The sequence below is a fragment of the Jaculus jaculus genome, chromosome 9 (genome assembly GCF_020740685.1).
Source record: "Jaculus jaculus isolate mJacJac1 chromosome 9, mJacJac1.mat.Y.cur, whole genome shotgun sequence".
Taxonomy (NCBI): Eukaryota; Metazoa; Chordata; class Mammalia; order Rodentia; family Dipodidae; genus Jaculus; species Jaculus jaculus.
Genome location: NC_059110.1, coordinates 72,140,451 through 72,153,959, shown reverse-complemented (window position 1 = coordinate 72,153,959; position 13,509 = coordinate 72,140,451). Strand labels below are relative to the sequence as shown.

General features: G+C 43.5%; 1 protein-coding gene and 1 pseudogene across 1 annotated transcript in view; one reads left to right on the top strand and one right to left on the bottom strand.

Moving 5' to 3' along the window:
- Dctn6 (dynactin subunit 6) overlaps positions 1-13,509 on the top strand; it is a 31,577-nt gene that overhangs the window by 2,011 nt on the left and 16,057 nt on the right. Inside the window, exon 2 of the mRNA XM_004666935.2 lies at positions 10,386-10,450. Within this exon, the coding sequence (XP_004666992.1) occupies positions 10,386-10,450 (65 nt within the window). The remainder of the gene's footprint in view (positions 1-10,385; positions 10,451-13,509) is intronic.
- Positions 7,922-8,831, bottom strand: LOC105944660 (annotated as a pseudogene).

Genomic DNA, 13,509 nt, shown 5'->3' with positions numbered 1-13,509 from the left:
TGCCAGGCACTGTAAGATCATGGATATCCAGTCCATTTTGTGCTGGAAGAGTGCACTGTAAGGAGCCCTCTCCTTCCTTTGTCTCTTACATATTTTTCCGCCACCTGTGCCACAATGGACCCTGAGCCTTGGAAGGTGTGATAGAGATGTTTCAGTGCTGAGCCCCCTGTGTCACTTCTCAGCAGCATGGTGCCTTCTGAGGCATCCCAAGATCACTGCCAACTGAAAAGAGAAGCTTCTCTAATCAAAAGTGAGAGTAGGCCTGGAGAGATGGCTTAGCAGTTAAGTGCTTGCCTGTGAAGCCTAAGAACCCCGGTTCAAGGCTTGATTCCCCAGGACCCACGTTAGCCAGATGCACAAGGGGGTGCACGTGCCTGGATTTTGTTTGCAGTTCTGGAGGCCCTGGCGTGCCCATTCTCTCTATATATCTGCCTCTTTCTCTGTCACTCTCAAATAAATAAATAAATAAAAATAATTTTTTAAGTGGGAGTAGACATAATATATGGGTATGAACATTAAGAGAAGTGCTTACTGGGCAGTTTGGTGAGCATAATACATGCACTTAGCCAGACACTAGCAGGCATTACATCCCTAGGGCTCATGACTTCCCCTATCATAGGTTTTTAGTACTAGGCATATATTCCTTCCTACGGAGCAGGCCTCAGTACAATTAGGTTGGTTTCCCCCATAATAGACATGCTACTGTTGCCCCTTGGCTCATTTGGCCTGCTGGCCAAATTTAAGGCTTGCAGTGTTCACTGTTTATCTCCACTGATGACTTCTCTCTCTTCTCAAAGAGCCTTTGCAATGGCCTGTAATGTTTTGGGGCATCAGGGACCTCCCTAGCCAACAACTCACTGGAAGGTGTCCCATCCCTGGCACAGAAATTTTTCTAGTAACAGTCTGTGGCTTCTGAGTGTACCATTGTTGAAAAAAGTAATTTACCACATGGCTTATTCATACTCTCTTACATTTTGATTAACCCTCCCCTCACCCTTTCTTTGCTCAGTCTCTTCTCTGACCTCACTTAAGCCTTTCCACCCCCAGTAATCTCTTCATCTACATTTATAAAAAATACACACACACACACACACACACACACACACACACATACACACAAAATACCATTCCCTGAAGTCCTTCCCTCCAAAGTCCACTTTTAATGAAAAACATCAAACATGCCACTTAGAAATGGTGAACTCCAGCTAAGTGTATTCCTTTAATCCCAGCACTCAATAGGCAGAGGAAGGAGGATCTCTGTGAGTTCACAGCCACTCTCGGACTACAGAGTGCGTGCCAGGTCAGCCTAGGCTGGGGTTTGGTTTTTTTTTGTTGTTGTTGTTTGTTTGCTTGGAGATGATATTTCGCATTTCATTGAAGAGTATAAACTTTAAAAACTTAAAACAAGCCGGATGTTGTGGTGCATCCCTTTAATCCCAGCACTAGGGAGGCGAGGTAGGAGGATCGCTGTGAGTTCAAGGCCACCCTGAGACTCCATAGTGATTCCAGGTCAGACTGAGATAGAGTGAGACCCTACCTCGAAACACCAAAAAAAAAAAAAAAAAAATTAAGACAGAAAGATCACACTGTGCAGCCTAGGCTCGCCTTGAATTTGTGGCAGTCTTCCTGCCTCAACTGTGTTTTCACATGTGCTCCACCACTCCGGACTGATATATAGTCATAAGAATATATTATCGTATTTGTTCACTGAAATTTGGGGAAGAAAATATTTTGTAATTTTTTCTAGTTTTTGTTTTTTGGTCAGGGAAGTTGTAATTTTGGTCAGGGAAGTTGTAAATACTTATGTCCTTTTTATATTAGGGGCCATTTTGGGAAGGTTCTGGAATATAAACATCAAAACATGTGTTTTCTATTATTTATTTTGAATACTTTCAATTGCATATTAAGCTTATCTCTTGAGTATTCCTTACATCCCTCAAACTGTATTTATCTAAAATCCAACACTGGAGCTGGAGAGATGGCTCAGCGGCTAAGATCATTTAGTACAAAAGCATGAGGGCCTGATTCATGCTGAGTTTGATTCTCTAGCACCCACTTAAATAGCTGGGTATGACCATGCAAGCCTGTAACCCTAGTCCTTTGGAGAACCAAAGCCGGCTGGAAGAGTGATTTTTTTTTTACCAAGGCTCCTTCAATAATTGATTTAGATGATAGTCTGTATTAGCTATTTTACCTGCTGCTGTGACAAAATAACTTGACAAAGGCAGCTTAAGGAAGGAGGGGCTTATTTATTTATTTTGTTTTTTTTGAGGTAGGGTCTTGCTCTAGCCCAAGCTGACCTAGAATTCATTCTGTAGCCCAGTCTCAGGCTGGCTTCAAACTCACAAGGACCCTCCTACCTGTGCCTCCCAAGTGCTGGGATTACAGGTGTGTGCCACCACGCCTGGCTGAAGGAGGTATTTATTTTGGCTTACATTTTGAAGTTACATGTATCAGTGTGGGGAAGGCATGATGGTAGGAGCATGAAGCAGCTGGTCACATCGTGTCTGCATTCAGAAAGGAGAGATGGACACCAGCTCAGCTAGCTCTTTTCTTCTTTACGTGCCAGGGTGTTCAGCCCATGAAATGGTCCTGGCCACTGCTAGGGTGGGTCTTCCACCTCAAATAACCTAATCTAGAACTTCCTCACAGACATGCCCAGAGATTTATTTCTGGTGATTCTAAATCTCATTAAGGAGACAAAATTAACCATTATGTATTCTTTTATTTCATTTTATTTTATGAAATACATGTAAATATTACTTTCTACAGAGCAAAAAAGCATACTTTACGACTTTCTCTTTTAATCCTTGCCTCATTTTTTTCACTTCTTTTATTTTTCTATGTACTGTTTTCCACATTTCCCAACAGATGTATCAGAAGTTGTTGTAGTTACCTTCTCATGACTGGGACAGAACATCCAACCCAAAGCAGCTGATAGGAGGAAAGCATTTATTTTGGCTTTTAGTCTCAAGGGGAAGCTTCATGAAGGCAGAGAAAAGATGGTTCAAACAATGACTGGACATCATGTCTTGCTCTAGCAAGTTGAAAATAGTGCCAAGGAAGAAAAATAAATAAAAAAAGAAAATAGTGGCAAGGGAGTGAGCCAGTTTCTGGCAAGGGGGGGAAACTGGTCTAGAACACCCAAAAAATGCCCCCAACAACACACCTTTCCAGCACGGCTCCACCTCCCAAATTGCCACTAGCTGGAGACTAAGTATTGAAAACACAATTTTATGGGGGACATTATTCAAACCACCACATTAGACTCCTGGCCCTCAAAAGCTCAGGACCATCTCTATGTAAAATGCATTCAGTCCAACTTTAAAACAACTTTGTTGTTGTTTTGCAAGGTAGTGTCTCACTCTAGCCCAGGCTGACCTGGAACTCATTCTGTAGCCCTAGGCTGGCCTCACTGAGCTCCTCCTACCTCTGTCTCCTGAGTGCTAGGATTGAAGTTTATGCCACCAAGCCAGACCTGTTTTTTTTTTTTTTCAAAGTCAACCCATGCACTTTAAAAATGCAAAGTCTTGGACTGGAGATAAGGTACTTGCCTACAAAGCCTAAGGACCTAGGTTCAATTCCCTCAGTACCCATGTAAGCCAGATGCACAAGGTGGCACATGCATCTGGAGTTCATTTGCAGTGGCTAGAGGCCCTGGCATGCCCATTCTCTTTATATCTGCCTCTTTCTCTCTCAAATAAATAAATAAAAGTAAAACATTTAAAAAAAATAAATAGCGCAAGCCTTTAATCCCAGCACTAGGGAGGCAGAGGTAGGAGGATCGCCGTGAGTTCAAGGCCACCCTGAGACTACATAGTGAATTCCAGGTCAGCCTGAGCCAGAGTGAGACCCTACCTCGAAAAACCAAAAATAAAAATAAAGAGGGCTGGAGAGATGGCTTAGTAGTTATGGCATTTGCCTGCAAATCCAAAGGACCTTGGTTCGATTCCCTAGGAGCCACATAAGCCAGATGTACAAGGTGGTATATGCATCTGGAGTTCATTTGCAGTGGCTGGAGGCTCTGGTGTGCCCATTCTCTCTCTCAAATAAATAAATAGATAAATAAAAGTCCAAAGTCTCAGCTGAAACAGTCTCTTTAACCGTGAACCTTTAAGATTGAAATACAAGTTGCATACACATAATGGCACAAAGCAAACATTCCTGTGGCAAAAGAAGGCTTAACAAGAAAAGATTGAACCAATGCAGGATGAAAACGAGAACAAGTATCAAATCCTGTAGCTTTGTGTGCAACATCTAGGAGCAGTAATGAAATTTCCGAGGTTCCAGTTCCACCCCTCCAGCTTGGCTGCCCACAGACTTAGGGAAAACTCTATCCTGACCCAGTACTTCTCCTTGGCAGCCATCTCATGGTCCTGGCATCTCCAAAATCCTGGGGTCTCTACTACAACCCATGGTTCATCCATACCATGGCTCCTCATGACCTCTGTTCAGGGACTATGACCCTGCTCCACATCATTTATGGACACTTCTTCCTAATGTCCCAGTACTGAACACCTGGCCCACTCTTGATGGTGGTAATGTCTCACATGATTACAGCTGAACTGTGTTGTAGTCTGGCCTGAAGCTTTCATTTCTTTCTGTGTCATGTCCTACTGCTCACACCAGTCCATTGCTTCTATATTCAGCCCTTCTCAGGTCATAGGCAGAACTCAGCCAGCCTCTTACACAAAACTCTCTTTAGCCCAGTCTCAAAAAAGCTCTTTCCCCTCATAAGCCAAGCTTCTATAGTCCACAGTTCTTTCTGCATTTAGGTCTTTGAACTCTTACAAGGATGGTCTATCCAGTTTTACTTACAACACTGCAAGGCATCTGTGGTGCTTTGACTCAAGTGCCCCCCATAAGCTCATGTGTTCTGAATGCTAGGTCACCAGCTGGTGGCAACGTGGGATATGGATCCTCCTGGAGGTGATACGTTGTTGGGGGCAAATGGGTTGTTATAGTTAGCTTCCCCTTGCCAGTGTTTGGCATACTCTCCTGCTGCTCTTGTTGACCTGATGTTATCCAGGAGGTGATGTCCACCTTCTGTTCGTGCCATCATTTTCCCCTGCCATCATGGATCTTCCCCTTGAATCCGTAAGCCAAAACAAGCCCTTTCCTTCCACAAGCTGCTCTTGATCAGGTGTTTTCTGACAGCAATGCAAAGCTGACTGCAACAGCCTCTTTTAATCCAAAGTTTCAAATCCTCCCATATTCCTCCCACAAATCATTTCCAAAAGACCACACATTCAGGTTTCTGGCACAATATTCCACTTGTGTGCCAGTTTTCTGTTGTAGTTACTTTTTCATTGCTGGGTAAAACACCTGATCAAAAGCAGCTGATTGGAGGAAAGGGTTTATTTTGGAATACAGTCTTTTTTTTTTATATCAATATGAATTTTATTAACACACACTTGTCAAAGTCTGTACAAAACATTGGGTTTTTAAATGTTCATTATTACAAACATACAAAGAAATGAAAGTTGTTACTAAAAGTTAGCTACTCAATTTCATGGTAAAAGAGTACCATGATTTTTAAAAAACAACATTTCAAGACTGAAGTTTCTTTTTTTTTTTTTTTAGGAACTTATGGCAAGTTAAAAAATGTGTGGGTCTGCCAGGCATAGTGGTGCATGCCTTTAATCCCAGCACTGGGAGGCAGAGGTAGGAGGATCGCTGTGAGTTCGAGGCCACCCTGAGACTGCATAGTGAATTCCAGGTCAGCCTGGTCTAGAGCGAGACCCTACCTCGAAAAAACAAAACAAAACAAAACAAAAACCAAAACAATGTGTGGGTTTGATTTATATTAAATGCCAAGACCTTAAAAAAAGATTAAAACTAAATGTGCATTTTCATACTTCACATAAAAATTTCTGTCTTTTAATTTAAGAAAAAGCATGACTGTCATTTTTCTACCATCTTTTTCCCCAGCACAATGTAAATATATTTCAAAGATATCGTGTGATGGTTTATCTTTACCTAAAACTTTCTTGTCCAAAAAGTTAGAAAAACTAGGTAGCACAGCAGTCTCCCTTGCTTGGAAGGGAAGACTACATCCCCACTAGGGTGATGTATGAGCAACATGGTCCATTATGTTTCTAATTGGAAAGAAGAGCCTCACTTCCATACCTCTGTTCAATTATGTGCACGGCTCCTCTTAACGAGAATGAAATCATAAATTACAGAACATTTGCTTGTAACAAAAATTCACTGTTACAATTTGGGTAGACTGAGGTACAAATGTTACTTGCCCTCATGATCTGCTTTGAGTCTAGTACCTTGAATTAATGACTCTAGGGGAGTTTTGGTCTTCTCATGGCACATGTTCCACATCTCTAGTTTCTTTCACAAAAATCACATGAAGGACCTGAGAGCAGAACTAGAAATGCAAACCTGCCCCTTTTCCATGTTCCTACTAGGTGGGTCATGAAGAGAGAAGGACACCCAAAACTCCGGCTGAGGACCAACTGCTTTTGAGAAGCCCTTGTTTTTAGAACATTCCCATTAAAAGCAGGGGCGCAGCACGGGGTCAGGAATGGGAAGAAGGGACAGTGACGGTTCTCCTAGTCACGTTCGGCCCACACTGACTTGAGCAGCCAACCCACACCAACCCCTGGAAATGGTCGACATAAATATCATCCCATTTTGATTCTGTTCATGTAAAAACAAAGTTTTCTGACAACTGAGATAGACAAGTAAAGGGCTTTTTTTTTTTCTTTTTTTAAAGAAGTGACAGTATAAGAATTTTAAATCAATCACATAAAATAAGGAGAGGTGAGAGAGGGAAGTGTCCAGTACAACCTGGACAACCTTTCTTTCTGCTTTCTGCTCTTATTTAAAAAGACAGACTGTTCAAATTTTGAAAATTCCCATAAGTATCTCCTTAAATGTTCTTCCACAAAACCCTCCAAGGCACTTAACTTCAAGCCATTTTCACACTCTAAGGTAACAAGAAAAAAAGATCTGATTCTTTTACTAAAAGCTATTGAACAGAACTGGGGCTTCCACCCTCCCCTTTTCCAAGAGATGACACTTTTACCAGGACTAGATAGGCTACCATTATTCCATTGTCAAGAAAAATCTCCGTTTTTAAAAAAATTTTTTTGAGTCATTTTTTTTTTATCTATTTGAGAGTAACAGACACAGAGAGAAAGGCAGAAGGGGGGGGGAGGGAGGGAGGGAGGGGATGGGTACACCAGGGCCTCCAGCCACTGCAAACGAACTCCAGACACGTGCGCCCCCTTGTGCATCTGGCTAATGTGGGTCCTGGGAAATCGAGCCTCGAACCGGGGTCCTTAGGCTTCATAGGCAAGCACTTAACCGCTAAGCCATCTCTCCAGCCCCAAATCTCTGTGTTTTAAAAATAAATAAAACTCTGCCTATACATAGTACAAACTTCATACATAATATACCTGGAAAAAAACTGAAGAGTATACCCTGAAGCAACAACTTTATTGGCGAGAGGAAGCCTCTCTCACTATATGAAGCCTTAAGGTAGCAGTTTTCAAAGTTCAGAGTGGCAATGGTACACACAGTTACTACCAAACCATGCTCATGGGTATGGCAGGCTGCAGTGATGGACAGAAGGTATCATTGTGCACATAACACCGAGCAGTGATCACCACACAAAAAGAAAGAATAGTACCAAGATAGAGGAGAATGTGAGAGGGACTGGAAAGAAGGGAGGTAGGAGGAGGAATAGGAAAGAAAGTGAGCCCCAGAACTCAAACACTCAAGCATGCAGTCTTAATATGTCACAAACTGGGTGTTTCCCTTCCACCCACTACATTCACACAAAGAATGACAACGGTAATAAAATAGAGATTTTGTAAGAAAGCTTGCAGTTCCCAGGGAACAAAGATCTCCAAACCTGGCCAGGACGACTCCATTTGCTGTTGCTTGGGAGCCACTTTGTGGTCTATCATGGAGAGGTTATAGCTCCTGACTTCTCAGACTTCTTGCTCTTGGACAAGTCAGCTGTCTGCTTCAGGAGCTCTCAGTTTTTGGCCTGCAATTGTTCTGTGACTTCTTTGTGGGTTTTCTCCATTTGGTTCATTTTGGCCTGCATCTGAGATTCCTGGTATTGAAAATCAGCCGTCAACTCTGTAATCTTCTCTTTCTCTAAGATGCAACATCTTTTTCAGAGTGGCAACCTCTCCCTTCAGCTGGGCAATGATGACAGAGTGGTCAGTGCTCTGTGAGTCTAGCGCCAGGTCTGGGGAAAAGCTGTCTTCATTGGTTGTGACTGAATCAAACTTGGGACTTTTTCTTTGGGATTTCATTTTGAATTGAAGATGTAGAAAGTGTTTTCTGGCTATTATAATGACTGCCACTACTCACGCGGGTGTATTGCTCCTTCTCCTGATGGCTGGCTCTGCACGGGAAGAGCTGCTCAGGTGTTTCCTCTGCTCTTTGGTCCTCTGAAGGACACGTTTACATGAAAGTGTACACAGCCAGCACAGCAATTTCCCACCTACCTTCTTTCCATCATCTTTCCTGTCAGAGGCACAGTGCTGCTTGCACTGCTCACAAGAATATGGTGGTCCATACTTTTTCTCGGAATTTGTGCAACGCTGGCATTTATTACCAAGAAATGCTGCAGTTATGTTGCAATACTGACAAGGTTTGGGCGTTCCATACAACTGCACATTCTGAGCACACTTCTTGCATGTTGTGTTGGTTTTGCTCTCTTGCTGGGACCTAGTCCTGCAGTAGGTGCACTTCACAACAGGGTGTGCAATCCAGCATTCCTTGCACAGCTGCTGCCCCTGAGACAGCACCTCTAAGGGGAAGCGCTGGTGGCACTTGGTGCGGGCGTAGAGAGCTGCCATGTCCGGCCCCGGGGCCGTCCTCACTGCCCTGCCGCCATTTTTACCTGACAGTCTTAAAGAAACCCGGCGGCGGCCTGTAGTACAGTCTTGAGGGGAATCACAATAGCAGAAAAAGATTGCCAGAACAGAGGCTGAACATCATCTCCTGCCACAGCAGGTGGAAAACAGCAGCAAGAGAGAGTAAGGTGAGCTCTAGCAAGGGTAAGTTAGGTTATAACACCCCAAAGTCTTTCTACAGTAACACCTCCTCCAGCAAGGCTCCACCTCCCAAATTGCTAGCATCTGGGTACCAAGCATTGAAAACATGGCACTTGTGAGGGATGTCTGATTCAACCCACCACAGATGCCATAGAGTAGTGTTTCCACGTTCTCATTGGATAATCTGTTTTTTCTTAGTGATAGTCCCCTGAAGTTTTCTGTCCTTTGTTCTTTAAGACCATGATACATATACAACTGTTGTCCTAATCTCACTTCCTTTTTGCATATACTGAAATCTATTTCTAGAACTATTTTGTATGCTTGTTTTCCTATAGGTAAGCATACCCTGTAGCAGCTCACTCTGTAGCGGAGACTAGTCTCAAATTTGTGGCAATCATCCTGCCCCAGCCTCCCAGATGCTGGGTTACAGGTGTGAGCCACCATACCAGGATGTCTCTTGATTGCTTTGAATCCTTCTTTTGTTCCTGTACTAGAGGAGGGAAGTTTTAGGGTCTCCCTCTAGCCCAGGTGGCCTTGAACTCACAGTGATCCTCCTCATCCCAAAATCTTTACATAAGGAATTAACTCTTCAATGCCTGTGTATTAGTGGACAATGTAATATAACTTATTACCAGTCCTTTGCTGAGGGACAGCTAACTTGTTTTCAGTTTTTTGTTACTTAAAAACAGTACTAAAGTTAAATTCAAAGAAAAGATCCAAAACTGTTTCATAAGCATTTATTTATTTAAGACAGAGAGAGAGAGAGAAAGAGAGAGTAAGAATGGATGTGCCAGGGCGTCTAGCCACTGCAAACGAACTCCAGATGTATGTGCCACCATGTGCATCTGCTTTATGTGGGACCTGGAGAATCAAACCTGGGTCCTTAGTCTTCACAGGCAAGCACCTTAACCCCTAAGCCATCTCTTCAGCCCTCATAAGCGTTTAAAAAATGTATCAGGCATGATTCTGGCCTGGTAGACAGTATGTGACTTGAGAGTTTATAATATATTAAAGCCTTATATTCTCTTACAACGGACTTTCCTTGTCTCTCTTAAGGTCTTCAGTCTTTTGCTTGTTACAATGTAAACATAGCTTCTACAACAGTATTTTCAAAAAGATATTGATTTTTTTTGGCTCAGAGAGAGAGTATGGGTGTACCAGGCCCTCCTGCTGCTGCAAATGAACTCCAGACATATGCACCACTTCGTGAATCTGGCTTTATGTGGGTACTGGGGAACCAAACCTAGGCTGCCAGGCTTTGCAAGCAGGTGCCTTTAAAAATCCCTGAGCCATCGCCAGCCCTACACCAACATTTTTACTTTTCCTTTTGATGAGCATCATCTTCTTTTCCTACAGTGTGAAGATTGCTCCTGGAGCAGTTGTGTGTGTGGAAAGTGAAATCAGAGGAGATGTGACTATAGGTAAGAACAACCTTGAGAGCTAAAGTCATGTGACCTGTTTTAGTGCTTCGCTTTAGCTTGTCTTCTATGTCTGTTTCACTGAGGTGCCAGTTGTTTTTACATGTATTATATTTATTAATCTATTTGCAAGCAGAGAGAAGAGACAGAGAATGAATGTGCCAGGGCATCTAGCCATTGCATACAAACTCCAGATACCTGTGCCACCCTGTGCATCTGGCCTTACGTGGGTAATGGGGAATTGAACATGGGTCATCAGGCTCCTCAGGCAAATGCCTTACCCACTGAATCATCTCTCTAGCCCAAGATCTCAGTTTTTATAAGGGAAAGGCGTGTTTGTCTCCTGTTAGATGTTTACAGTTTCTATTTTTTGCACGTGCATGTGGTGTATGTAGGCATAACGTATGCAGATGCGTGTGCACAGTTGTGGAGGTGAGAGAACGGCAGGTGTCCTCTATCACATACATTGTTTCCTTGAGATGAAGTCTCTCATTGAACTAGGAGCTGCAGGGTTTTTGGTCAGACTAGTTGATAGGTGACCCCCAGAAATTCTCCTGTCTCCACTTCACATGGGACTGGGATTACAGGAGGGCATAGCCACACCCAGATTTTTTTTTAATCAAAAACTTGGTTCTGGGGATAAGACTTGGGCCTTCTCAGGTCCTGGTGTTTGTATGGCAAGCATTCTTACCTACTATTTCCCCAGTCCTGCTTAATATTTATAAAAGAATGTGGTGTGATGGAGGCTGTGTTTAATCTTCTATCTGAGAGGCAAGTGAGGCAGTTTAACCAGTACGCATTGAGAGAGACCACTGCCTACATGTCCTGTGCCAAGCCCTGCAGTGCTGGAGCTGGTAATGAGCACGGCAGACGGAGGACCTGCCTTGGTGGGGCTGGCATTCTATTGTGGCTCATTAGTGATGTAAACCTTCAAGTCCACAGACCTGGGCTGGCTTGCTTCTCCCTTCTCCCCTGCTGGGTTACCCTGGACCTACAACTCAACCCTTCCAGATTTCATTTTACCATCTGTGTACTTGTTCAGATCCACATTAGGTCCAGCTACAGGGGGAATGGTTAAACATGCAAAGGTTCTTTTCTGCATATAAAACTTTTCCAGGTATGTACATATATTTTTTATTTTGTTGTTGTTGGCTGATTTGTTTGTTTTTCCTGAGGTAGGGTCTCCCTCTAGCCCAAGCTGACCTGAAATTCACTATGTAGAACTTAATACATGTGTATAATGTATCTTGATCATACCCTTCTTATCCTCTTTCTACCCTTTGTTATTTCAGAGAAAGGATAGACGTGCCAGACCCTCTTGAGCCCTGGGCCAGCAGGCTTTGTAAGCAAGTACCTTTAACTGCTGAGCCACCTCCCCAGCCCCTCTGAACCCCTTCCTCTCTCCAGCTAGTCCCCCTTCTACTTTAACTTTTTTTTTTTTTGGTTACCCAGTGAGTTTAGGGGTTCTGGTATGAGTGTGGGCGGCAGGTTTTGCCACTAAAGCAAGTGTTTCCCTTCCCCATCCTCATAGTTTTTCTGTGTGTTTGTTTTGTTTTTCAAGGTAGGGTCTCACTGTAGCCCAAGCTGACCTGGAATTCACTGTAGTCTCAGGGTGGCCTCCCTAGTGTTGGAATTAAAGGCATGTGCCACCATGCCCAGCCTCATAGAGTTTTTGTTTTTGTTTTTTTGTTTTTTTCAAGGTAGAGTCTCACTCTGGCTCAGGCTGACCTGGAATTCACTATGTAGTCTCATGGTGGCCTTGAACTCATGGTGATCCGCCTACCTCTGCCTCCCGTGTGCTGGGATTAAAGGCATGTGCCACCTCATCCAACTCGCAGCCTCATAAGATTTTGAAGTAACTTATTGTCCAGAATGGAGTTCTGGCCTTAAAGGCCAGGAATGGGTGCTACAGCACCACAGGCTATCTTGGATGAGAAAAATGAAGAGTGTATATGAAACAGCTTGTTCTCAGTTGAGTCAGCGCCTTTTTTTTCCCAGTAGGTTTTGAGGTGCATTAAGTCTAGTTGTGTCCTTAGAAAGGGACAGCTGTGGCTGCTACTTCTTAGTGAGCTTTTAAGATAAGCATCGTCTGACTGCCAGTGAAGCTCATTTTGTCCCTGGCATGCACTGCTGGGATTCTGCACGCACTCCATGGCTGTATCCTCTCCCAGCCATGCCTTTGTTCTTGCTGGCTATTGAGGGAGAGAAACCAGCCATCTGACTGCCCAAACCAGCCATGAGATTTGGCCGAGTCTTGCGATTCCTCCCTTTTCCACAGGGTGGCACTGCGCACACTTCAAACAGAAACCTTCGTGCCTTTCCCAACATCAAGGAATGGAAATTTGTAATCCGCTCTTGGTCACTAACAAAATAAATGTCACCAGTCTGAAGTTGGACAGCCCACTCTCTTGAGTCAGCTCCTTTAAATACTCCTCTCCGTGTCTCATGGCTAGGACTTGGTCGTATGTGTGACACTGAACAATAAGGAAAGTTGGAAATGTAGTCTTAGCTGGGTACTTTGTCCTAATAAAATCAGGGTTCTGATACGAAGAAAAAGAGGAGAATGGATATTATTTTCATTACATGTAACATGCAACTATCTCCTGTGTTTGTTGCAGGTGCCTCAGAGTCACATTTTTCTGCTGTTTTTAAATTTAACTTAATGTAATTTTACTTATTTGAGAGAGAGAGAGAAGGAGGCAGAGAGAGAATGTGCACGGTAGGGCCTCCAACCACTGCAAATGAACTCCAGATGTGTGTGCTGCCTTGTGCATCTGGCTAATGTAGGTCCTGGGGAATTGAATCTGGGTCCTTTGGCTTTGCAGGCAAGTGCCTTAACTGCTAAGCCGACTCTGCAGTCCTGCTCTTTTTTTTTTTTTTCTTAAATGAAATCTCCATGTTTCCTGGATATGGTGCCTTTGCAGCCTTATTGGTGGGAACCTGTCCTTACCAGCAGCTGATTGTCACCTGCATACTACCAGAGTGGAGCGCTCAAAGAGAAAGTACTCTCTGTCCCCTTGCATTAAGTTTCTTTCATATAAGAAAGTGTCTTCCCTCCACCC